This window comes from Panthera uncia, chromosome E3, assembly GCF_023721935.1.
Source record: "Panthera uncia isolate 11264 chromosome E3, Puncia_PCG_1.0, whole genome shotgun sequence".
Lineage (NCBI taxonomy): Eukaryota > Metazoa > Chordata > Mammalia > Carnivora > Felidae > Panthera > Panthera uncia.
Window position 1 is genome coordinate 7629691 of NC_064815.1, and position 26274 is coordinate 7655964.

The 26274-nt window shown below is 48.9% G+C and overlaps 1 protein-coding gene across 3 annotated transcripts in view; it reads left to right on the plus strand.

Moving 5' to 3' along the window:
• LOC125927922 (nodal modulator 1) overlaps positions 1-25524 on the plus strand; it is a 55721-nt gene extending 30197 nt beyond the window's left edge. Inside the window, exons 18-31 of one of the 3 annotated variants that reach the window (XM_049638318.1) lie at positions 475-570; positions 2999-3217; positions 3308-3390; positions 4499-4658; positions 4771-4897; positions 6580-6693; positions 7572-7699; positions 8655-8796; positions 12674-12757; positions 13900-14010; positions 15665-15766; positions 17460-17579; positions 21862-21954; positions 24892-25524. In XM_049638318.1, coding sequence (XP_049494275.1) covers positions 475-570; positions 2999-3217; positions 3308-3390; positions 4499-4658; positions 4771-4897; positions 6580-6693; positions 7572-7699; positions 8655-8796; positions 12674-12757; positions 13900-14010; positions 15665-15766; positions 17460-17579; positions 21862-21954; positions 24892-25023 — 1711 coding nt within the window. In that variant the 3' untranslated portion in view covers positions 25024-25524. Of the gene's footprint in view, positions 1-474; positions 571-2998; positions 3218-3307; positions 3391-4498; positions 4659-4770; positions 4898-6579; positions 6694-7571; positions 7700-8654; positions 8797-12673; positions 12758-13899; positions 14011-15664; positions 15767-17459; positions 17580-18644; positions 19020-21861; positions 21955-24891 lie in introns of those variants that run through there. The other 2 variants (XM_049638320.1, XM_049638319.1) reach the window with 2 other exon arrangements.
• Positions 25525-26274: the final 750 nt, after the last annotated feature.

Genomic DNA, 26274 nt, shown 5'->3' on the forward strand with positions numbered 1-26274 from the left:
TTTTTGGTATTTTTAATGGAAGAGGTGAAGTTAGGTATTAAAAAGAATTTCTACGTAAGGATTTCAAGACATTTGGATGAATTATTGAGGAGATGGAGATGAGCTGTCTTTCCCAAGAATTCTGTAAGCCCAGGTTGGAAGGATATGGTTTTCAAGTGCCTTAATTATCATCTTGGTTCAGTCTTCCAGCTCTCACCGATGGGAGTTGCTTGGACTCCAGTCTGCCATTTTTCCCTTTGCACAAATGCTTGAGAGTTTCACCAAGAATCGGAAGCGTAAAGTTTTGGATTGGAAAATTAGTTTATTCTTTAAACACTGATAGGTAGTTCGGGAGGTCCCTCATCCCAAACTAGGAGCAATTTCGGTAGTATATTTCAGGGTCAGAACGGTTGTGCCCCTGGAGGGCGTTGCTTGTGACCCTTTGAGAAGAACTAGGTGATGTTGCTAGTGTTTTCTTTCCACTTTGGTTTATAGGTCTTCACCCAGTATCCTGACGTTGACAGCCATCCGCCACCATGTCCTTGGAACTATCACCACTGACAAAATGATGGATGTCACCGTGACAATCAAGTAAGACTTGTGCTCTGCGGTGGTCTGAGCGCAGGAGGGGGTGGATGAGGGCTGGGGACTTCTCTAACAGACACTCTGAAAATTATTTTTGATTTCTTATCTCTAGGTATGTATACGAATGGCCTTTCTGCTCACACGACATACCCCATAAATTCATGGCAGCCTTCATCCTTTCCTTTTATGACTCAAGAATTAACTGTGGATGAGGGAGAGTCTTCTGACAGCTCGTTTCAGTGCCTTAAATTTCTGTGTGACCTCTCTACACTTCCTGTCTTCGCTAAAGGAAAAAAAAAATCTCTGGCTTGTTCATCGTATTTTATGTGTTTTAGCAAATTTGGAAAAATTGCCTATTTTCCTAGAGACCTTTCCTTGAAGGCTTGGAAAGTAGAGAGCACCTGATAAGTGAAGGGTCATGAGGGAGAAAGTACGTGGAAGGCAGACCCTCCCTGAGAGTCAGGTTCATGCGAATGTCCTCTTTGAGAGGAATTTTTGCTGTGTGGTGAGGTGTTAGATGCCCGACACTGTAATTTCCTCGAGAAATGAAAGAGTTTTTGGCAACATGATCATCTTTGTGCCAGAAAATGGAAATCTGAGTAATTTTCCCCCTCCTTACCTTAAGCGACCTCAACTGTTTGTCCGTCTTTCTGTCCGCCGCCTTTTCAGCTCATCCACCCCTGCACAAATGTTGAGAGTTCTTCAGTGCTCAGGCACAGCCACGGTCTCACGGGGGACACAGACAGTAGTCCAGGCATCACGCGCAGGACTGTGAGGTTGCACCTATGATGAGGGCTTTGAATTGGACCCCGTGGATGCTTGGGGTGTGTGGGGGGGGGGAGGTAGGCCCTGTAGGGCCAGCCCGAGTTAAGGGTCTCAGCATTGTCGCACAGACATTGTGATGTGTTTAAGTAGAGGGATGGTGTTTGTGCTTCACAAAGATCCCCCTGGCTGCTGAGTGGACACACAGAAGAAGCCGCATGAGGCAGGGGGCGGAGGCCCTCGCAGGGGTGTAGGTGGGAGTCAGTGGAGGTTCGGCCAGATGCACGGTAGTGGGGCTGGAGAGCAGTGGATGCCTGGGGGGGGCTGTCGAGGAGATGGAGTTGACAGCATGTGGCATCGCCGACCAGTGGGGTCAGGCGGGACGAGTGTCGGGGACGGCCCTCGGCTCCTGGCTGAGGGGAGTGGATTGAAGGGGTGCCCCGTTCCCCAGGGCGGCCAGGGGTCTAGGCAAAGGACTTGGGCATGTTCCTGGTGGGCCCAGGTCGCTGCCTCGTGCTGGAAGAGTGCCTTTTACCCTCCTCCTGCTTGGAAAGTAGCAATTATTGGTTGGACCAGTAGCGACCGTGTATTACCTTATTTTCAGCCTTTGTTGAATATATCTTTGAAACCTCGGAAGGGGGTTTTGTTTTGGTTGCTTGTGCTGGGGATTGTAGAAGATGCGTGTTTCAGCTGGACAGGACCACCTGGATCCCTCATGGGGATCTTGTGCTCCCCGGCTCCCAAACCGGACTCCTGGTTGTCGCCCTCCACAGACCTACCCTTTGTCATCTTTCTCGATGGTTCTCGACTCTTCTTTCCCCTGCATCCGTACCCAGCCAGTCCACGTGCAGATCCTTGGCTTTGCAGTTGAAATATGCCCATCATCTTGTCCCTTCTCAGCACGCTGCCTCGGTACTCTGGTCCCATCCACTGTCTCTTGCCTGGATCCTTGCCACGGCCGTCCTGCCTGGCTTTCCTGTATGGGCTCTTGCTTCCTGACTGTGTTCTCTGTGCAGAAGCCAGAGGCCTTTTAAAGTAGGGACGTTGTCATTCCTCCGCTTACAACTCCAGTGGCTCTCCATCCCACCCAGAATGAAATCCAGGGTCTGACACCTGCTCCCCCTGGACCCTCTGACGCATCTGACTCTTCCCTGGGTCCGCTGCCCAGGCCACCTCAGTCTCCTTGCTGTCCCCTGGGCATGGCAGGGGAGCTGCCCCCGAGGCCCCAAGGGCTTTTTACTCGCTGTTTCCTTGCCCAACACACTCCCCACCCCGGGAGCCTGGTAAAGAACAGCGCCCCCACGCTGCCAGCACGGTCTCCTTCCACGGTGCTTTATTTTACTCCCTTGTATTCAGTCTGACATCATTTTCTGTTTATTGTCTGTCTCTCCCCCCCTGGAATGTGGATTCCACATGGTTAGGGAATGTCATTTGTCCTGGTTACTGGTTCCCGGGACCTACTAGATACTGCTACTGTCACAAAGAAGTTCAGTTTTTATTTTTTGGAAAGCGATTCGTTGATGCAGAACAGGAGCAGAGTGTGCCGCTGGGGTGGCATCAGAAGGCGGTCAGGCTTTTACTGACGGGTGACTCCTTCTAGAAATGTCCGGTTCCCACCGACCGCGGGGGGTAAGTGACCACGTGCTCTAGGCTGCTCCTTCCTTTCTTCCAGATCTTCCATAGACAGTGAACCCGCCTTGGTCCTGGGCCCCCTGAAGTCCGTGCAGGAGCTGCGGAGGGAGCAGCAGCTGGCCGAGATCGAGAGCCGCCGGCAGGAGAGGGAGAAGAACGGCAAGGACGACGCTGGGGAAGGAAGGACCAAACCCCCCGCGCAGGAGATGGTCGACGAGTTGCAAGGCCCCTTCTCCTATGATTTCTCTTACTGGGCACGGTGAGCTCTCTCCCTACGGCGTCCTCTCTTCTCGTACCCTTCCTAACCGAGGGCAAAACCAACCAAATGGAAGTATTTTCATTGTTTTAGGTCTGGAGAGAAAATCACCGTCACACCCTCCTCTAAAGAGCTACTCTTCTATCCCCCGTCCATGGAAGCCACTGTCAGCGGAGGTAAGTGTCAACTCGGTGAGCCAGTGACACATCTTTGCAGTTCGCCGTTCCTTTTACCTGCATTTAAAAATTTATTTTGTGTGGATGTTACAGTGAAACCATCTTTGTAGGGCTCCTTATAATCCCCTTTGGCACTGGCACATAGCTGTTACCGTCTGGTGAGTGGCTGAGTGAATGGATCGTCTCAGTCCGTGAAAGTAACTGGTTATTTATTTATTTATTTATTTAGCGTTTATTTTTGATAGAGAGAGAGACAGAGTGCAAACAGGGGAGGGGCAGAGAGAGAGGGAGACACAGAATCTGAAGCCGAATCCAGGCTCTGTGCTGACAGCACAGAGCCCGATGCGGGGCTCGAACTAACGAGCCGTGAGATCATGACCTGAGCCAAAGTCGGACACTCAACCGACTGAGCACCCAGGTGTCCCGAAAGTTACTGTGGTTATTAGAAGTTGGGTGATCTTTCTGAGGAAGGATTACTTTTTTCCCTGATGTTTTTAGTTTGTTACTGAAAGGTAGGTGAAAAGCAAAACCATCCGGTGCTGAAATGAGAGCTTTAGGCATCATATGTGTGAACTGTTGATGGTGTGTGTATCTGTTGGTAGGAGCGAGAGAGGGTCTTTTTGGGACTGGACAATTTAATGTGACTGCTGGTGGGGTATTTGTCTTTTGGCTTCCAACAGTTTTCTCTAGCATCATGGGTTCAGTGGATCCTGGGCATTTATGCAGTTTGTGTTTGGCAGGAGAGCGTATTGAATAGTGCGGCTTCCCAGCGGGCGTTTTGTTTGGGGTCGTCTTCCCCGCCGGGTCCAGCTGCACAGCCTCTCCTCCACCAGAAAGGCCCTGTGACAGTGGAGAGAGGGGTAGTGAGAACCCAGCCTTGTTAGATTTGTGTGCTCACGTTCCTGGCCATTGAGCAAACTCTTTCAGGAATGGAGGGAGGTGTGGGCCACCCAATTACTGAGGTTTCTGATATATATAGTGAACAGCCTCCTTTGGAACTAGGTTCATATACCTCAGTTTCAAGCCCTTCTTTAACGGGAAGCCCCCTTCCAAAATGCCCCCATCCCACTGCAGCTAAGTCCCATTCTTCTATTTGTTCCCTCTTTAGAAAGTTGCCCAGGGAAGCTGATTGAGATCCACGGGAAAGCAGGCTTATTTCTGGAAGGCCAGATCCACCCGGAGTTGGAGGGAGTCGAGATCGTCATCAGTGAAAAGGGGGCAAGCTCACCCCTGATCACAGTCTTCACTGATGACAAAGGTGCCTATAGGTAAGCCCGTGGCAAAGCACATGTTTGGGAGCAGGTGTCCGTGGGGTCGGCGAGGCCTCCTGCAGGCGTGAAGCTCAGCCATCTCCAGCGTGCTCTTGCTTTTTTTGTTTAGCGTCGGGCCCCTGCACAGTGACCTGGAGTACACGGTGTCCTCACAGAAGGAAGGCTACGTTTTGACCGCGGTCGAGGGAACCATAGGAGACTTTAAGGCTTATGCTTTGGCCGGCGTAAGCTTTGAGGTAACCCTTACGTTTTCGAAAAGTGGTTTTATTGAGTTATAATTGGCGCATGATAAACTGCACTTAAAGCATATAATTTGCTAGTTTCAACATACACGGGTGCACCCAGGAGTATAGTGACAGTCAGGCACCCTGCTCAGTGTGCTCGTACCCCTTGGTACCCCCTCCCTCCCGATCTCCCTGCTCATCTGGTCTGCTTTCTGTCACTGCGGATTAGTTTGCATTTTCTAGCGTTTGACACAAATGGAACCATATAGGATGTACTCCTTTGGGGAGGCCTTCTTTCACTCAGCATAATTTGGAGACCTGTTGACTCTAGCTTGTTTGCCTACCTTTTGGGAAGTGCTTTAAACTCTCATCCTTAACTGTGTTCTGTGGAAAAGGACAGAATGTTCCTGTAGCAGTATTTGATGTCCCTCTCTTCTTAACCATCCTACCTGGGAAGAAGTGTGTGGTACCTGGAGTGAGTCTGGAGGTCCTTGAGTGTGAATATTTTCAACATAGAGGGAGGCTCAAGGAAAAGAAGGACAGATTACATCACATACAGATTTCAAATTCTGTAGCACAGGATGCATTTTTTTTGATAATTTTTTTTTAATGTTTGTTTATTTTTGAGAGAGAGACAGAGCGTTAGTGGAGGAGGGGAGGAGAGAGAGGGAGACACAGAATCTGAAGCAGGCTCCAGGCTCTGAGCCTAAGGCGGGGCTCGAACTTAGGAACGGTGAGATCATGACCTGAGTTGAAGTCAGATGCTTAACCAACTGAGCCACCCAGGCGCCCCGACGCAGGATTCATTTTTAAAGCAAATTAAAAGACATTCAAACCAGGAAGAAATCTTTATATCATGAGAAATACCCAAGATGATAAGGAACTCCTAAAATTGATAAGAAAAAGACAATTTGATAGAAATAAGAGCCACAAAGTATATGAAAAGGCAGTTTACAGAAGCAATACCGGTGGCTGATAAACTAGAAGAAATGCCCAAATTCAGAAGTGACTGAAGGAATTACCATTGAAACACTGGGATGTAGCTTAGATTTGCAGTGATTCAGACAGTATCCATTTTTTTGTGTGTATTTTCCCACGCATAGATAATTCATGGAACTGTAACTGGTTATGGCCGCTTTGGTGTGCAATGTGGGGGTGTCTTTCTGAATTCAAAGTGCACAACATCCAACAGTTCTACTCCCAGGAACAGAGGCAAACAAGTGCACAAGGAACACATGTTCCAGGAAGTTTCGATCGTCTCCTTTCCTATCACAGAAGTAGGTGGCTGGTCTTCATGCAGAGCTCGGCCGCCCCCTGCTTTAGGATGATGTGCATTAAGACACAGTGCGGTAGATATGTGGCCCGGCAGGGGAGGGAGGCCGGGATCCGTACTTGAGAGAAGCAGCAGGTGCAGAGCTTGGGCCACCTGCCCACCCTCCCTGCTGTAAACTTGCCAGTCGGTCAGCGCTAGCTGTAATGTTTGAACGTTTATGTGGGCGTAGAAGCCGTTCTGGAAGGCGACGTACCAAACTATTAACATTAGCTACCCCTGGGGACGAAGAGTAGACCTTCTGTCTACCGATGGTTAACAATAAGAGAAAAACAACCCAGAAGAATTGCCTCTTGGCTTTTGAAATGTTACCTCCAGTGGCTAACGGAGTTGCCCTTGCTCTGCTGTTCTTTCTTGCCCCCAGATAAAGGCGGAAGATGACCAGCCCCTCCCCGGGGTCCTCTTGTCCCTCAGTGGTGGTGTTTTTCGATCCAACCTCTTGACTCAGGACAATGGCATTCTGACGTTCTCAAACCTGGTAAAGTGTCCCATAATGTGCCACCTGCCCGTGTTCCCACAAGGGAGCAGGGACATGGCTTGCGTGACTTAGGTATCGCTTGACAACCTGAGAACAGAAGAGCAGCGTCGAGCGCTGCATGTTTCTTAGGGGACCAAATATAATTAGGGTATTGCTCTTACTAGAACTTAATGCTGCCGATTCTTGTTCCCTTCCGCACACACTTGTTTTCTGGCCACCGGCTTGTCACTAAGACAGCGTAATTAATTACCGTGGCCTCAGCGGCTCCTCTCCTAGGCATCCCTTTGTTTGACCACAACATCGCGTTGTTTACAATGCCGAGTCTTATTTGGTGGCTCGCTTGTGTTTGTTCTGCAAACTGTGTTCCCCATGATGGGAGGATGGCAGCGTTTCATTCCGGATGTAACCTGAGGCCCTGAGTGGTGGGGACTCAGCAAGTACACGTTAGCTGGCCATTCTGTGAGGCCTGGGTGTAAAGGGACTGCTCCAGGGACGTCACATGCAGGCAGCGAGGCGTATCTGAAAGGTCATGTGCTGTGCACTGATGCACACCCAGCCACGAATCTTTCCTCCGCTGCTTATGTACTGTGTCATCTCAGGGGAGTTACTTGACCTCTCTGAGCCTCAGTTTCTTCATTCATAAAATTCAAATTGATTTCTGCCTCGCTGAATTAAAGGCATGTGATGCCGGCTGCTATTAGAGTTGTAATTGCTTCATGTAACCATTTCCTCGAGAGGCAGAGTCACCATTTTTGTCTGCATAGGAAGCCCTGGGGCTCTGGTGGCCGAATTCCGGTCCCTGCTGGCTTTAGTCGCCCCGTGTGAAGCCATACGTAGATGGGGCAGCCTAGGCTCAGTCCGTGGGTGTCTCTCCACAGAGCCCTGGCCAGTATTACTTCAAACCCATGATGAAGGAGTTCCGGTTTGAGCCGTCCTCACAAATGATCGAGGTGCAGGAGGGGCAGAACTTAAAGATCTCCGTCACCGGGTACCGAACGGCCTACAGGTACGCAGCCTGCCTGTCCCTGTCCCCCAGGCCCGGGTTCTGGAGCCCCACTCAGACCTCCATGACCCGGAGTCTTCACCCAGCCTGCATTCGGGTTTCACGGGGGAGGCAGAGGCGATAAGAGACCAGGCCCAGAGAGTTTTGACGGCTGCCTGTTTTCTTCAGATCCCTCCAAATCAGCGATTCTGTCACGAAGTTCCTCTTCTGAAATTGGCCCGAGAGTGCCCATTTAGTTGCTTAAAAATTTTATTTGTACAAGAGCTTGAAATTCAAATTAAATTTTTAAAACAAGGAAATGAACTCACTGGAGTAAGGCTGCAGAATGTTGGCGAGAGTGTAAAACGTTCGGTTCCCCTTCCTTGTTTCAGCTCATCAGGTTTTGCGGCGTGTCAGAGCACTTCCAGAGATGGTTTACACAGATACTCGTACACACGTACGACACGCCATACGTTAACTCTGTTAGCTGTACGTAGCCGGAAAGGTATTCATACACACACCGTACGTATTTGTAAACAGTCGCAAGAGCGCTTGAGATGAAGATTGGCTGGTCAGAAGTTTAGGAAAATGGGCCATTTTCAAACGAGTGTAGAGAATGAGAAACTGTTTTCATTGCATTTCATGGAATGCTTCATTATTTGAAACAAAGCTTAATGAAAGCAAGGTAAAGTGGAATAAAATAAGGTTTGGCCTCCATTAATTGTAATTTCCTGGAGCGTCTGTTAAAACATACGAGGAGAGAAACTGATGGCAGCGTTCAGGCAGTCTCGGGCCTTCAGCAAGGAAGGCCGGATTGGAAGTGACAAGGCCAGAACCGAATCCCCTTGGCTCATCGAGGTACACTTCCCCACCGGATTGCTTTGCACTGTGAATTGTCAGTAAAGGCAGGACGCTTTACCTTAAATCCTTTGTGTGCTTCAGAAAACCCCGGGCATATCATGCTCTCTCGCCATTCTAGTTGCTATGGTACGGTTTCTTCTTTAAACGGAGAACCAGAACAGGGTGTGGCCGTGGAAGCCGTGGGACAGAACGACTGCAGTATTTACGGAGAAGACACCGTGACGGATGAGGAGGGCAAGTTCAGACTTCGTGGATTGCTGGTGAGACTGGACATCTTTTATTAGTGGGTGTCTGCACACTGTGTTGTTGACAGCTGCCTTGTGGTGCCTGCCCCCAGGACGGCTAGGAACAGGCTGGGCATTTGCTCATTGCTAGGAACAGGCTGGGCAGGGGGGTTGGGGCTGCGGGGTTAGGGCTCTGGAAGCGTCTTTCCGTATCTTAACTGGCACAGCTTACCTTTCACGGAGCTGACACATTGGGTTGGGGTTTTGTGGCAAATTAAAGTTGGGAAACGGTGGGTTGATGCAGCTTTTGCCTGCATCGGGTGGTCACGGCTTAAGCAGGGGCTCTTACGCCAAATGCCTGTGGGGCCGGAAGAGACCTGTGAATTGCTGAAGGGTGCTGGGTGCACTCGCGGGGCTGGTGAACTCGAGAGGGGGCAGCTGCCACTGAACCCCAGCTCCCTGTAGCCATGTGGGAAGACAGACTCGGGGCTGCCAGATCCTTTGCATTGTTAAAAGGGAAGTCACAAGTTTAGATTTCCGTGTGAAAGCTCCTGATTTCTAGGTGTTAACAACTAATTAAAAAAAAAACAAAAAACACGAACCCCAAACTTCTTTGTGTGTCCATACAACTCATTTGTCCTTCTCACTCCTCAATTGCAGCATTCAGTTTAGGGTTTATGGTGCTTTGTCCTCAGTTTTTATGTGTGCATTCATTCATTTGCTCATTTGGCAGACCTTACCTGTGTACCGTGTGGTCACTGGCAGGATTGGACAGCACCTGCCGGACTGGGCCACTTGGATCCGGGGTGGGGCCCCTGGGCCCTCAGATGCACAGACTGGGTATTCATAGTTCACGTAGAGACAGGCACACATAGCTCCACAGAAGGGTAATGTTTGTCCAAATCACATGAGCTCGCATGTAAAGCAGCTTGCCAGTTGATTTAGAGACGTTGGGGCAGGACACCTAGGTGGCTCAGTCGGTTAAGCGTCTGATTTCGGCTCAGGTCGTGATCTCCCGGTTCGTGAGTTTGAGCCCCATGTCGAGCTCTGTGCTGATGGCTCAGAGCCTAGAGCCTGCTTCGGATTCTGTGTCTCCCTCTCTCTCTCCTCCCCCACTCATGCTCTGTCTCAAAAATAAATAAATGTTGAAAATAAATCATTTGATATGTTGGGGCAAAGCTATTCTTTCCCCAAAACAAAAATACTCCCATCCATTGTCCAGGACTCCCCAGTGTCAGATGTTGGGGTACCTGGGAGGCAGGTTGCAAGGTTTCCTGGTGAGCTGGAGGTGTTCAAGCCGAAGGAGGAGGACGGACTCGGGGGTGTCTTCCCTGGTTGTGCTGAGGACTGGAATACGTATGTTCTGATGGTCCAGCTGGATGCACACCGACTGGGGGGGCTCCCCACGCCCACTCTGCCCACTGCTCCTTCTCTCCCGCATGTTCTCACCAGCAGCATCAAGGTGACAGTTACCTTGCCATCCTTAGGAGTCCACACAGGCCTTCCTGAGATGCTCCTTCCTAGCTGTCCTCCGCTGTGTGGGAAGGCCCTGCCCCCGAGGAACATGCTGCCACAGGGACCTGCTCTCTGCTGTCCTCCAGGCCTGCTTCCCACAGAGAATACACAGGCCAGCAGGGGTGTTCCATAGCTTCATGCTGCCGCAGCCAGAGCCCAGGGAGAGGAGACATGTCGTGGGAGCCAGGTCCTTGGTCTCATGCGTTCAGTGCAAGCCCAGCCTTTGTAGTTTTGTCCTTTTTTAAAGGCTGTGCAGACGCCCTTCTGCTCCCATCTGCCTGGGTTTGAGGCCTGCCTCTGTCATTTCTTAGCTGTTTACGTTCAGGCAAGGTTTTTTCCTTTCTGTATCTGTTTTGTCATCTTTGTGAGGATGAGTGTGACATAGAACAGGTGTAAGTATAAGTAAGTTGATACGTGTAGCACATGCAGTGGTCCTGGCACGGAGACTCAGCAAGTAGTTAATAAGCAACAACAAACAAGACTTTCCTAGAGGCGGTCCTGACCGTCACTGCCAACTGGGGTTTCGGTGTGCAGCTTTGTGAGGCAGCAGTGTGAGACGGGGTCTGCGTGGGGGCCTGTGCAGGTTGGGCCTAGGGGAGCCTCCCTTCCCCTGGGTGGACTCTGTGTTCTCGGCTTACCTCCCTCTCACGGTTGCAGGAACACAAATTCTCCCCCCACTTCTGGGTTCCCCCAGTGTCCTGCTGGCCCAGACGTGCTCTCAACTCGCCATCTTCACGCGTTTTATTTAATTAAATCGAATATAGTTTCTTTCTCCAGCACAATAGATTTCTGTTGTAATTGATGCTCTGAGACACCCTCCCCCTCCTAATAGGTGTGAATTTATTAGCGCTCTCAGTGGGTTTTAGAGTCACCCTGGTGGCAGCCCTCGCCTTCCACCTGCCAGGCCACAGGTGCTGGAGGGACAGCCTTAGACGTTGCTCAGCGAGGGTTTGGGATTGAGTGTGCCCGTCCCCCAGAGGACACCGGGCTGGAGAGCCCTTGCTGAAGATTTCCTAGGGATTTTGACCCTAGTCAGGGTCCGGTCTTTCATTTCACCTTTCCCGGCACGTTGTCAGGACATCTGGGGCGAGACACCCCTGCCAGAGGCTGAAGGTGAATCCCCGAGTTGGTCGGCCTGGGTCCTGAGGGAGGAGGGAGCCGGGTGGGACGGAGCCGCTGCCCCGATGACCTCCCCGTGGCCCAGGTGCGTGAGCAAGTGGGCAGGACTGTGCCTTTGTCTTCCCAAGTGATTAGTCGCGTCCCTTGCCCTCTGGGCCACACGTGGCCATTTGGAACTGAACCCCGTGCTGCCAGTCCTCACCGAGCTGTAAAGTCAGTGAATGTGTCAGCGATTATGGCCATCACAGAGGTGTTCTCACTTTTTAAAAAACAATAGCTTTTTGTCTTTGTAAAGGTGCCATGTGGTCATTATAAAGTAGTTCAGGCAGCATATCCAAACAGGCAATCTTAAAAGGGCAAAAAAACACACCCTACAGCTATCAAAGCACACATTATTTTAGGAGACCAGAACCATATTATCCACGCTGGTTTAAAAATAAACAGTTGTATCTTAGGGTTGTCCCCCATTAGCTGCACATAGACACCTCTGACCTCGGCCTCTTGCTTTAGATCCTAGCGTGTCATTAGGTCACTTGTGCTATTGATCAGAAATTGGTTGCTGTAAAAGTTTTCTTAGAGTAATGATTTATTTGGTAAATATGTACTCCTATAAATTTGAGCATTAGGATACAAAGTTTTAGGAAGAACAAATTTTTTTTAAGTTTATTACTTATTTTGAGAGACAGAGAGAGAGCGAGCGAGCTCATGTGAGCAGGGGAGGGGCACAGAGAGAGGGAGAGAGAATCCCAAGCAGGCTCTGCACAGAGCCTGTCACGGGCTCGAAGCCACGAATCATGAGATCACGACCTCAGCTGAAATCAAGAGTCAGATGCTTAACTGACTGAGGCACTCAGGTGCCCCAGAACAAGTTTTTTTTTTAAAGAAAAATTTCAAATCTCACTTCCCAGAAATCGTGTGCATTGTAAGCATTTGGGAGTTGTCATTGCAGATACCACACCCTGCGTGTATGTGGGGGGTGGACAGCCCTATAAGCACAGTTTTGTCAAAATAAGCATATTTTGCTTACGATTTTGGAATAGGAAGCCAAATCTAATTTTCCTTGGGGACTGAAGGAATTGCAGACCTTGAGATAAATGTTCCTTCATCAGGGTGCTTTTAAAAGGGACTCTTAAGCAGGTTAACAGGCCGCAGACTGGGACCGGCGACGGGTGGAAATGGCGTCGCGGTCACGTTGAGGGCCTGTGGTCAGAGCAGGCGCAGGTCAGGTTCCAGGCGACGAGCCCCTTTCGAGAGGTGTGACCCCTGCGTTTGCTTGCAGCCGGGATGTGTGTACCACGTGCAGCTCAAGGCAGAAGGCAACGAGCACATCGAGCGGGCCCTCCCCCACCACCGGGAGATCTCGGTAAGGCACCACGCTCCGCGGCAGAAACCCTGCAGTGCTTCTCTGGCTGCCTGCCTTTCATCTCTTGCCGGGGGGAGCTCTGGGCCCTAATTAAGGGTCCTCTTTGAATAGTGTCATCTTCACAAGCAGCATCTCCTGCGGGCTTTTAATGAGCAGCATGGCTGTCGTGAATCCAGAGAAATTTGAGCTGTTGTCTCTTCAGTCTCCCTGCAAGCTCTGATCATTATCCTCCAAGTTGAGGAGCTCAGTGTCTAAGTGGCATTTCAGATCAAGGGAGGATAATAAAGACAACATGGGCTTAATTGGTGGTGGGGCCGTCGGACCTCCTTATATCCAGATGACCTTGCTTTTTCCATTTGGTGGGTGGAGTCTCTTGATATTCCTGATCACGACTTCGCTAATTGATCCCTAAAGAGGCAGCCCTCCCCGCAGCTCGTGGGAAGCAGCCTGAGAATCATTTGAAGTGAAGCTTTTTCCCTGTGGAATAACTCTTGCTTGCTAGACTGGAGGGCTTGGGTGTGATGGGGGGCTGCCTCTTGGTGGCTTGATTAGGGGGCATTAGGCACGAAGATTATGAGGGGTCAGGAGAGTGGTGGGCCATGTAGGACCATTTGGCTGGGAAGTGGATTTTCTTTATGGATGTCTTTATGGCGTCAGGCTGTGATGGCTGCATCTTTAAATTGCGTGTTTCTCTGCCATGGTGACTAACTAAGGCCAGGATCACGGGTGGTCATGGGGACCATGGCCCAGCAGATACGAAAAAGTCACAAACAGGAGGGCACCCACCCACCCACGGGACAGCCGTTGCTCAGCCCCTGATGATTGCTGCCAGACAAGAACATCTTTCTCTATTTCCAAGAGAGGCCAGAAAACCTGGCTCTTTTTGTGTATGAAATTTCTCTCTTAAAACGTTGGAGAAGATAATTGAAACTTAGGGGGAAAAAATTCTGTGCTCATCAAACAAGTTGTGTCTGTGGGCCAGCCGTAGCCTACCTCCTCACTGTCAGTTTGTGCCCTTGGACTTGGTGAACTTGGCCCCCTTACTGAAGAAGTGAAATTTGCTCTGAAATAGCTCCTGGGACGTCACCCAGCAAGTTCGCCTCCCAGCTTCCTCACTGCCAACGCTCCCGGTCTCTTTCCAGGTCGGCAATAACGACATCGATGATGTAAACATCATAGTTTTCCGGCAGATTAATCAATTCGACCTAAGTGGAAACGTGATCACTTCCTCTGAGTATCTCCCTACATTATGGGTAAGGCCAGCTTCTTACTGTTATGGCCTTTTTGGCTCTGAGAAGCGTAGGAGGGGTCGTACTCTCAGGTAACTTTGTTTAGCTATTCATAGAAATATAGCTTTGGAAGCTTTGTGGTACACACCTAATGAATGCTTAGTACGACCTAGAGTTGAAAGCAGAGACATGATTTTAGGGCACAGTGCCTTGTAACTTGTAGAATTCTGTCCAGCGTGAAGGTGTGGGTAGGGGACTAGGAGTCGGACAGTCTGAGCTGTGTCCTGCTTGCCCTGCCGCCACGGGCAGTCACTTCATGCCCCTGGACCACTGGTTTCTCCTCTGTGCAACCCTCTTAAGGTGTCTTCAGGTTCTAATAAAATCTCCATGTCTACAGTTAATGAAATGTTTATATAAGGCCCTACGATCCCTTGAAAAATGTCAGTGAATTGCCACAAGGGTGTATTTTTCAGAGGCGCTTGTAATTTTATGTACAGTGATGTGTTTGACTTGGGAGAGAATGTACGCTTAGGTTTTAACTCCCCTCTCAACTCACCCTTCCTTCCAGGGTGGCAAGCATGTTGCTCGTGGGGGCCAGGCAGGGCAACACCAGGGTGAAGAGGGCTGGGCAGGGTGCACCCACCGCTCCTCGGCTCTGTGGGATGGTTGTCGTGTCGGAGCTCTGGCCCAGGGTTGGCATCACTTCCCAGTGTTCCAGAGAAGATGGAACTTAGAGTTATTTGAAATCACTTGGTTTGTAAAAACAGGCAATGAATTGAGTTTTGCTTAGAACACTGTGTAGGGCAAAAGGACACATATGTGGTCTTGGAAGTGACCCTTAGGCCTCCAGTCTGTGGCTTACTTTAGGAAAATTCCTCGTGACTTGTGTGTTCTATAGAAAAGTGTCGCCGTGGGCCCTGGAGAGGGGCGGCCATGGCGTTCTTCTGTGGCGGGTGCAGGCTCGAGCCCCACAGCCTTCTGCATCAGGCGGGACCGTACCTCCTCACGTCCCGTTGCTTGTGGTAGAGAGAATGAGAACAGGCCAGAGAGAAAGGAAGGCTAGAAACAAATGACTGAACTGCTTCTGGAAGCAGCCCGGAAAACCAAATGCAAAATGGGAATGTGTCGTGCACTTAAGGAATACTTGTGGGGTTGAGGGTATAGCCGATGGAGAGGCAGTGCCACATGGGCCAGACCCTCAGTGACATGGGCTGAATCCCAGGCACCACTATGAATAAGTTGTGCGCCTTTAGGTGATGCAGGCTCTGGGCCTCCCTAGAGGTAATAATGATGCCTGTTCAGAGCCAGGATTGGTGACAATGTGTGTAAAGTGCCTGTCACTTGCCCAGCATATTATAGCTATATCAGAGGCTATTCCTTTTAACATGGCCCTCATACTAACTGTTACCATTTTGTACATTAATGTAAAGTCACTGGAATCAATTTTAAAATCTTCCATTTCTATGCAGGTCAGGGAACTGGAGGCTCAGGTGATTGCAGAACACATTATGTATTCCTGTTGGGGGTGTCTGGTTTCTCTTTCAAATATCTGTGTTTCCAAAGATCCTTTTCCCCTGCAACAGATGAGCTATCCTGAGGATGAAACGCAGTGTTGGAAATGAAATGTTGATTATGTTTTAATTTCGAAAGTACATCCTGCTTTGTTTCTCCTCTCCAGGTAAAGCTTTACAAAAGTGAAAATCTCGACAGCCCAATGCACACGGTCTCCCTGGGCCAGTCTCTCTTCTTCCACTTCCCTCCCCTGCTCCGGGACGGCCAGGTAACTGATGCCCGTGGCTCCCAAACAGTCCTTGCGTCTCCCTCCAAATCTCCCTTCGCAGAGACAGTGGATGTGCTCTCTGAATCAGAGGGGGGTGGGCTCTGTAGCATTTACTTCTGCTTAATTTGCTGTTTTCCTGTTTACAAAAATAATACACATTCACGGCAGGAGTTGTTTTGGGGGGAAAACAAAATCAGATACAGTCCCATCATCTAGAAATAATCCTGGTCAGTGTGCTGACAGGTGTCCTTTGGTCTTTTTTCAGTGTGTGTGTGTGTGTGTGTGTGTGTGTGTGTGTGTGTGTGTAAATACACACACGTGTATTTAGTTTAATACATACACACGTGTATTTAGTTTAATAAGGCTAGGACTGTTTGGTACATTGTTTTATAATCCGTGCTTTTCAGTGAAGAATACATCAGAAATCTTTTCCCCATCATTACATTTTTTATAACATGGTTTCTCATGGTTGCATAGCCGTCCATAATGTGGGAAATAATGATAGTTTATTTAACTCAGGCCTTAACAGTGGACGTTGTTTACTGATTCTAGACTGTTTATTATCACTTGTGTTCAGACAGAGCAGGCTGTTGTAGTTGAGGTGCTGGGAGCAAACTTGGCACAGAATTCGGTTCTTTCCTGGTGGGCTCGGCGTGCACCTGTCAGTAGTGAGCCTACATACGACGTTTCTTCTCCTGGCTTCTTACCACCTGCCGCGGGGATGATAAACTGTGGCCTTTTTTGTCATGAAACAGCTGTAAGATAATGAAATAAGTTGCGATGGAAGCTTGGAGTTGCTCCCCGTTTCTTGAGATGCCCTTTGAAATAGCCACTGTATGCTGTTTTTTTATTTGTTTTTAAAGATTGAGCTTTTTTTACAGTTTCATTTATTTATTTTGAGAGACAGAGTGGGGGAGGGGCAGAGAGGGAGGGAGAGAGACAATCCCAATCAGGCTCCGCACTGTCAGCACAGAGCCGACACAGGGCTTGAATTCACAAACCGTGAGATCATGACCTGAACGGAAGCCAAGAGTCGGACACTCAGCCGGCTGAGCCACCAGGCTCCCCAGCAGTCACTGTAAGCATCACGTCAGTGTGGAAGCGTAATGGGCTTTGGGGTCCGATTCCCCCTGGGCTCACAGCCTGCTGTGAGATGGGAGCAGTAAACCTGACCTTGTCCGTGGTTGAGAGCACAGCCCGTATTTGCCCAAGGCAGTACTCATGGTGCCTAGCACGTTGGGCTCTGCACCCAACGGTGGAGTGGGCTCTGACCGTCGCCCGTACCGTTCCCGAGATGCTGTGTTCTTAGAACTTGCCAGCCGGTGAGCCGCTTAATTATCATGCCTTAAAAGTCTACCTCACTTTGGATTGAAAGCAGTCTTTCCCAGTTCGATCATGTCTGTCCCTCATCCAGATTGGCTCGTAATAACTTTCTGTGTTTCATAAAGTCAGATTCTCAAAGGAGCACAATTATGTCGTGGTTGAATATGCTTATAAAATATTGCCGCCGGCTCTGAAAGCTTTATCAGAAGACACAGTCTCCGAGATGCCGGGACACACGGCTGTCAACAAGGGAAGAGCCCACTGAGGTTCCTCCTCTGAAGTTAGCAACCTTGTTTTGGATGTGTAAACTTGGGGATTTCTTTCAAAACATAAAGTCCTTTGTAAAAAGTAACTTCTTACTTGTGCACAGAATTACGTTGTGCTGCTGGACTCCACGCTCCCCAGATCCCAGTATGACTACGTCTTGCCTCAGGTGTCTTTTACTGCAGTGGGCTACCATAAGCACATCACCTTGGTCTTCAATCCCACGGTAAGGAAAGGGCGGTGGGTGGTTGAAAACAACCTCTAGGGGTGGTGAGGGAGGACGGCCGCTTGAGGGACCCTCACCTTGATGCCCGATTGCATTCTGGATTTCGCACTCCGAATTTCCCTAGATGCTTTTCTGCTTTTTCGAGTGCTGATGCCTTCGGTTCCCTTTGAGGAGGAAGTTGTCAATGAGGGCAAGGGATTTGTTTAGGTCAGTGGCTCGTGTGTGATTTTTAGGAACAAGGCTCTTCACTGTGTCGCGATTGGGGGTGTTGTGGTCCTCCAGCCGGAGCCACGTGACACCTGCCCTACCCAAACTTCTAGAACCGGCTGCCAGTTTACAGGAAGTTGAGAGGACACAGGAACATGTAAAGGATGCTGCAAGGATGTAGTCAACAAAATGTAGGTTATGGGAAAGTGCAGGACAATAAGCTGGAAACTGATTGATTTGACAGATTGCAAGTGAGGAAGAAAAAAAAACCCACAGGTGGGTGGGATACTTGTAGGTTAAAAGCAACTTGCTCATTTTGTGAGCCATTTGCAATGTGTAGAGCCCAATGGATCCTGTGTCGAACAGACTGAAAAACAAAACAGAACAACACACACATGTATTTTTAACATTCGTGAGATAATTCTTTAGACCAGTGCTTCCCAAAGCTGGCATGCGGTAGAATCACCTGGGGATTAAATGCCCACAGCAGCAACAAAAATGGGCTCCAGGGCCCAGCCTCAGACCTACTGAGTGTGAACTTGGTTTAGGTAGTAAGAGTGGAGCCCAGGGATCTACAGTAAAACTAAAATCTGGCTCCGTAGCTACTGCGTTGACCGTTGTCGTAGGCCTCATCAGCGTGAAGAGTTTTTCTTTCTAAAGATAACTGTGTGCACAGCAATGGATTTAGTGACTTCTTGTTCCTTTTTAATGGCTATGTAATACTCCTCTGTGTGGCTCTACTGTGGTGTGTTGTTAGCCCCTGCTTGATGAATGTTTGGGTTATTCCTAGTTTTCTGCCATTACAAATGACCCTTTAGTGATTGGCCTTGTGCGTGCATGTTTTTGGATGTTTGTCAGTCTGTCTTTGAAATAGACTTCAAGAAGGAGAGTTGCTGGATCACAGGGTCGATGCTCCTGGAATTTTGCTGGATGGTGCCACTTCCTGTCCGTAGGGCTGTACTATTTGCATTCCCACCAGCTACGTATGCGAGCACCCCTGTTCCCCCGCAGAGTATGTTGTCAAATTAAAGATTTTTTGCAGCATAATGGATGAGAAGTGGTATCTCCATGTCTCTGTCCTCTGCATTTCTCATCCTTCCACGTGGTTTAGAACCCAGGTATGTCCCTTTCTGGGAACTGTTGACTTCTGGACCTATCTGTCTGGATTGTTGGTGTTTTTTATGTTTCAGAAGCCCTTTGTGTAAGAGGGATGTTAAACCTTCGTAATATACGTTGTCCATATTTTTTCCTAATTTATCATCTCTTTTTTCATTTTGATTATGCAAACATTTATTTTATATGTTAAAATGTTCCATTCTTTTTCTCCTTGCTCCTGAATTTGAGTCCTAGTCTGGAAAAGCTCCCCCACTCCCAGTTTTAAAGGAATTTATTTTTCCTTCAGTACCTGTATGGTTACATTTTATACATTGCCATCTCTAGCCATTTAGGGTTTTTCCTGGTGTAGGATAGAAAGAATAGTTCCACATTTATCTTTCCTACATGCAAGCAAGTGACCATTTTGTGCTTTTCAAACAGCATCCTAGAGGCGAGGTAGGTAGGGATTCTTTTCCGTCATCTAGAGATGAGACCCAAGAGGATTCTGAGTGGTCTAAGTCCCCAGCTTGTGCGCAGCAGACGTGGCACTTGAACACAGCTCTTCTGCTGGTTTCTGAGCATCTCTGATGAAGGGCTCGTGCTCAGTGACTTGGCAAATACAAATTTTATGTGAAGTGGAGAGTTTTTCTGATGACTCCAGGAGGAAGCACTTACCTCATTCCCCACATTTGGGACCAATTGGAAGGGCCACTGACATGAGCACGTAGGGAACCTTCTGTCTCTGTAGAGGCACGTTGCCACCCCAATGAGAGGCAGAGGGCCTCTGTGAAGGGCACTGATGGCAGCCGTCTGGGGCATCCCCCCCGCCCCAGAGACTCATCTGGATCCAGGGAGACGCTTTGGCAGCTGGTGGCGGGAACATGATGCTGGGTGGCAGCCGGGCAGCCACCGCGCCTCACGGCTGTGGCCAAGAATGTGCCTGTCACCTCTGAGAACACACCCCTCCCAGAGGTTACCTGGGAGACCAGGGCCCCAGTGACCAGGGAAGGGAGTGCCTGCTCCTGAAGGGTACTCACTGCTAGTCCTCACATCACACCTTTCCGGGAAGGTGCCATCCCTCGCATTTGACAGACACTCAGAGAGAGTAAGTAACTTACCTGCAGTTGATCAGCAGAGCCGGGACTCAGAGGAGGTGGTAGGTCTCACATCTCGTGGCTTCTAGTGCATTACAGCCTTCTGGACGGGTGGCTCAATGTTGTACATTCGCGAGGGCCTTGGTATGTGCTCCGCTCCATTCTTTTGGTCAACATGCAAACCGAGAGCCACATCATTGATTTTTTTACTCAGTGTTTCGTGCACTGCTGGCACTTGAGGTAGCTGATTTCGCTGAATTTCACATTCCCCTGCAGCAGGTGCTTTTGGTATCAGCGCCACTTAATAGCGAATGGCCCGAGGCTTCACGTGATTGCCCAAGGTCGTGTGGCCAGGCCTGAGCCTTGAGCTCAAAGCTCAATGCCGTCATCACTCTGCAGTTTCGCCGTTAAATATTTACTTCCACGGAGAGCAAATTGGGGTCTAAGACATATCGGATAATCCAGGAGTGGGCCGTTGGAGGTAGAAATGTGTTCCCGCCCTGATTCTTTCATTTTTTTGTATATGAAATTTATTGTCAAGTTGGTTTCCATAGAACACCCAGGGCTCATCCCAATGATTCTTTCATTTTTGAACAACCGTCCCATTCTGCCTCAACCATCTCGGGGCAAAATGACCCCACAGTCGTTCTCCAGCCTGGATGCTCCTCAGATGTTTCGGTCTCAGGACCCTATTACCCTGTTAAAAGTTGTTGAGAATCCAAAAGAGACTTAGTTTACATGGGTGTAATGTATTTTTATTTATCATATTCTGTTATCTCTCAGAGTGATGACATCATCACATGTAACTTCCAGAACAGTCCACTGTTCACTTGTGAAATAATGAAGGCAAAAAAGGCATATAATATCTTAGTGTTGTTATGAAAATAGTTTTGACCTTGGAAATCTGAAAGGAAGTTCCCTAGACATTACTTTGAGAACCAGTGCTCTGGCTCCTTAACTTGTTCTGTCATTATCTGAAAGTTTCCATTATTTGTTTCTTTTGCACGGATAGAGTGAGCTAAGGTACAGGTTCATTGGCTAGTATAGAGACCCAAAATTTCAGGGGCTTTTAGTCAGATGGAAGTTTCGGTCTTATGTCAGCATCCAGGATGGAGCAGTACAGGAATGGTACGGCAGCCCCAAGGTATCGGGGGCCCAGCCTCCCCTCTCTTGGGGCCCTGCCGTCTCCTAGCACATCACCTTTTTGACGGATGGCACTCCTGGCCGGCAGGAGGGGAGGGCACAGCACCGCTTTTTTAGCGAACAGCCTGGATGTGTTACCAAACACTTCTATCCATGTGGTCTTGGCCAGAATTTAATTCCATGGCTATCTTAGCTGCAGGGGAGGCCGGGAAGTGTGTATACTCTGATCGGCCCGGATGAAAGTTGGAAGAAAGGGCAAATGGCCGCTAGGAGACAAGTGGCAGCCTGCCTCCTCCCATCACTAGAGATACTCTCTGCGACCAGTGCATCTGTCACTGTGCGCCTGAGCCTAGCACGGCGGGTTCTCCGTACCCCCTTGTAGGGAAGAGCCCCTGTGTGTAGCCGGGACTCAGTGCCAAGGGGGCCCTTTACTTCTCAGCCACGGGGATGGCCTGCTCCCCACAGCTCGGTTTCCCCAGTCTCGTGGAGGCTCAGAGGGCGAGACCTACCTTGTGATTGGCATCTGTCTGGCCCAGAGTGTCAAAGAGCAAGCAGGGGAGTTTGGGGAGCAGGGGATTCACCTGAAAGTATACCCAAGTCGCTGCACTTCCTGGCCGTGGAGAGCAAGAGTTGGGTCACGTGGATGCCCGGGGTCCCGGCTGGGCGGGCCAAGGCTGTGGGATGGTGGGCGGCCGGGAAGCGGAGAGCCTGTAAAGCAGTAATGGTGGTCTTGGTGTCCACAGAGGAAACTGCCTGAGCAAGACATCGCACAGGGGTCCTACATCGCCCTGCCTCTGACCCTGCTTGTCCTGTTGGCCGGCTACAACCACGATAAGGTAGGAAATGCAGAGGCCCTGCGAGAAAGTGCAGGGTTCCATCCAGTGTTACACATCTTCCCGCACACGGCGAGGTGTCCAGTGTTCCAGAAGATATGACACTGCAGGGTTGGAAGCGAGTGCGAAGGCCTCAAATCCAGTCCCCAGTCCTCTTTTCTTTCCTTTGCTTTTTTTTTTAACTTTTTAATTTATTATTATTTTTTAATGTTTATGTTTTTACTTAAACTCTAGTTAGTTTACATGTAGTGTAATATTAGTTTCAGGTGTGGAATTTAACGATTCATCACTTACATACAACACCCAGTGCTCATCACAAGTGCCCTCCTTAATTCCCGTCATCCATTTAACTCATTACCCCATCACCTTCAACAGTCTCTTATGGTTTTTCCTCCCTCTCTCTCTTTTTTTCTTTCCCATATGCTCATATGTTTTGTTTCTTAAGTTCCACATATGTGTGAAATCATACGATACTTGTCTTTGTCTGACTGACTTCTGTCGCTTAGGACAGTATACTCTAGTTCCATCCATGTTGTTGCGAATGACAAGATCGCATTCTTCGTGATGGCCGGGTAATATTCCACAGTGTGTGTGTGTGTGTGTGTGTGTGTGTGTGTGTGTGTGTGTGTATCACATTTTCTTTATCCATGCATCAGTTGATGGACATTTGGGCTCTTTCCATAATTTGGCTATTGTTGATAGTGCTGCTATAAATATTGGGGTACATGTTTGAATCAGTATTGAATCAATATTTTTGTGTCCTTTGGATAAATACCTAGTAGTGCAGTTGCTGGGTCGTACAGTAGTTCTATTTTTAATGTTTTGAGGAACCTCCATACTGTTTTCCAGAGTGGCTGCACCCGCTTGTGTTCCCACCAACAATGCAAAAGGATTCCTCTTTCTCCGCGTCCTCGCCAACATCTATTGTTTCCTGAGTTGTTAATGTTAGCCATTCTGACAGGTGTGAGGTGGTATCTCAACATGGTTTTGATTTGTATTTTCCTGATGATGAGGGATGTTGAGGATCTTTTCGTGTGTCTGTAGCCATCTGGATGTCTTCCTTGTGAAAAAACGTCTATTCGTGTCTTCTGTCCATTTCCTAACTGGATCATTTATTTTTTGTGTATTGAGTTTGATAAGTTCTTTCTAGATTTTGGACATTAACCGTTTATCAGATAATGTCATTTGCAAATATATTTTCCATTCCAAAGGTTGCTCTTTAGTTTTATTGTTTCCTTTACTGTTCAGAAGGTTTTTATTTTGATGAAACCCTAGTAGTTCATTTTTGCTTTTTGTTTCCCTTGACTCAGGAGACATGTCTAGTTGGTACAGCTGATGTCAGAGAGGTTACTCCTGTGTTCATCTCTAGCATTTTGATGATTTCCTGTCTCATATTTACATCTTTCATCCATTTTGAACTTATTTTTGTATATGGTGTAAGAAAGTGGTCCAGGTTCAGGTGCCTGGGCGGCTCAGTCGGTTGAGCATCTGGCTTCGGCTCAGGTCACGATCTCACAGTTCGTGAGTTCAGGCCTTGCATTCAAGTCTGTGCTGACAGCTCAGAGCCTGGAGCCTGCTTCGGATTCTGTGTCTCCCTCTCTCGGCCTCTCCCTACTTGCACTCTGTCTCGCTCTCTCTCTCAAAAATAAACAAACATTAAAAAAAACTTCAGAAAATGGTCCAGTTTTCCCAATACCACTTGCTGAAGAGACTGTCTTTTTCCCATTGGATATTCTTTCCTGCTTCGTCGGAGATTAGTTGGCCACACGGTTGTAGGTCCGTGTCTGGGTTTTCTATTCCATTCCATCGATCTCTGTGGCTGTGTTTGTGCCAGTGCCATACTGTCATGATCACTACAGCTTTATAATAATAACTTGAAGTCTGGGATTGTGATGCCTCCAGCTTTGCTTTTCTTTTTCAAGATTGCTTTGGCTAATCAGGGTCTCTTGTGGTCCCATACAAATTTTAGGATTGTTTCTTCTAGCTCTGTGAAAAATCCTGGTGGTATTTTGATAGGGATTGCATTAAATGTGTAGATTGCTTTGGGTAGTATGGACATTTTAACAATGTTTGTTCTTCCAGTCCAGGAGCATGGAGTGTTTTCCCATTTCTTTGTGTCTTTTTCAATTTCTTTCATAAGCTTTCTATAGTGTTCAGCGTACAGATCTTTTACCTCTTTGATTAGGTTTATTCCTAGGTATCTTACGGTTTTGGGTGCAATTTCAAATGGGATCAATTCCTTGATTTCTCTTTCTGCCACTTCATTATTGGTGTAGAGAGACGTGACAGATTTCTCTATGTTGATTTTGTGTCCTGCGACTTTGCTGAATTCGTGTTATCAGTGCTAGCAGTTTTTTGGTGGCATCTTTTGGGCTTTCCACGTAAAGGATTGTGTAGTCTGCGAATAGTCAAAGTTTGACTTCTTGCCGATTTGGATGCTTTTTATTTCTTTTTGTCTGATGGCTGAAGCTAGGACTTCCAGTACTGTGTGAAATAGCAATGGTGAGAGCGAACATCGCTGTCGTGTTTCTGGCCTTAGAGGGAAAAGCTCTCAGGTTTTCCCCATTGAGGAGGATATTAGTTGTGGGTCGTTCATATCTGGCCTTGATGATATAGGGGTATGTTCCCTGTGTTCCTACTTTGTTGAGGGCTTTTATCAAGAATAGATACTGTACTTTGTCAAATCTCAGGCCTCCTTTGAAGGCCATAAACCTCTTGTAACATCTCCCCTAATCCTTTGTCCCCGTGTGTCTGCCAACCCTCTCCAGTGCCAAGGCCTCTCTCTACCTCGTCTTGAACCAAGAGTCACCCGTTAGCCCACAGTGGGTGGTGAGCTGCCCGAAGAAGGAGGTGTGTTGACACGTGAGGCTCCCTTGTCCCTCTGGGCAAGAGTATTCTCCTGGCATCCCTCTCTCTCACTCTCTCTCTCTCTCGTTCTAGCTCATTCCCTTGCTGTTGCAGTTGACAAGTCGACTACAGGGTGTGCGAGCTCTTGGCCAGACAGCCTCTGACAATAGCGGCCCAGAAGATGCAAAGAGACAAGCCAAGAAACAGAAGACAAGGCGGACGTGAGGAGGAGGAGGGGCAGGTGAATCCCACGCGGGACAGGCCGTGGCCTAGGGGCTGCCACCACCCGCCGTTGGCATCAAGCATGCATTCGACCAAGTTCAGCACGTGCTGTCGGCCCCATGCTCCCGCCGGTGCAGCTGCCCAGGCCTGCCCTCCCTCGCCCAGCCCTTGGTGCAATGCAATGAATGGACCCTCCTGTCACTCTGCTGAGCACACTTTATTTTCTGAGTTGAAGATAATTTATTATTAGTGTTTTTGTCGAAGAAGTATTTAAGCTGTGCTGGTAGTGTGAGAATGTGATTCTTCATCTTCAGCGCTCGTTTGTGAGAATTGCAGTAAACGTGGGTTTTTGGTCCGCCAGCGAGGAACCTGCCAGAATTTGCCTTGTCCCTTGACTTCCCCTGCACCTGAGATCCCTGCTGGAAACCGCACAGCCTGTATCTACTACTAGGAGGTTGGGTAGGAGGTAAAGATCAATAAAATTGCCCATTCGTTCGTGTTGTAGCTCATCTCAGATGTGTCTCTTCGGTGACTTGGGCATAAAGCTGGGGTCATAAACCGAGATGCCTCGAGGGGCACGTCGGCCCTGAGTGAGGAGCCGGGGCAAGAGAGTCCTCAGCCAGGGTGAGGTTTGGCCTCAGCGCTAGGACAACAGGGGACGGAGGAGGGGCGGCAAGATCAAGAATGCCCACCCCCTCTGAAGGAGCCAGAGTTTCTCGGCTCCTGTTCTCCTATGCTCTGCAGGAGTGCACCTTCATGGATGTAGAGAAGCCAGATGGACAAGTTACGGGTGAAACCGAAGTTTTAAAAGTGAGTGACAGATCCCATTTATTAAGAAACCACACAGGGGCGCCTGGGCGGCTCAGTCGGTCGAGGGTCCCACTGTTAGTTTCTGCTCAGGTCACGATCTCATGGTTCTCGGATTGAGCCCCATGTCGGGCTCTGCGCTGACAGCGTGGAGCCTGCTTGGGATTCCCTCTCTCTGTCTGTCTCTGTCTCTGTCTCTGCCCTGCCCTTGCTCATGCAGGCGCTGGCTCGCTCTCAAATAAATAAAACTTAAAAAAAAAAAATTGGTGTTTAAAGAAAATAAAGAAGCCACACCAACCAATCAGAATGCCTGTGTGGGATGGGTGAGGCTTGAAGCTGCTCATTTGTGTCCGGGGTCTGCAGCAATCCCCAGCATTTTACAGCATTCGTCCAATTCTTCTCGGAAGTGGTCGATGTGATGAAGTTCCACTGAGGGAGGGACACATC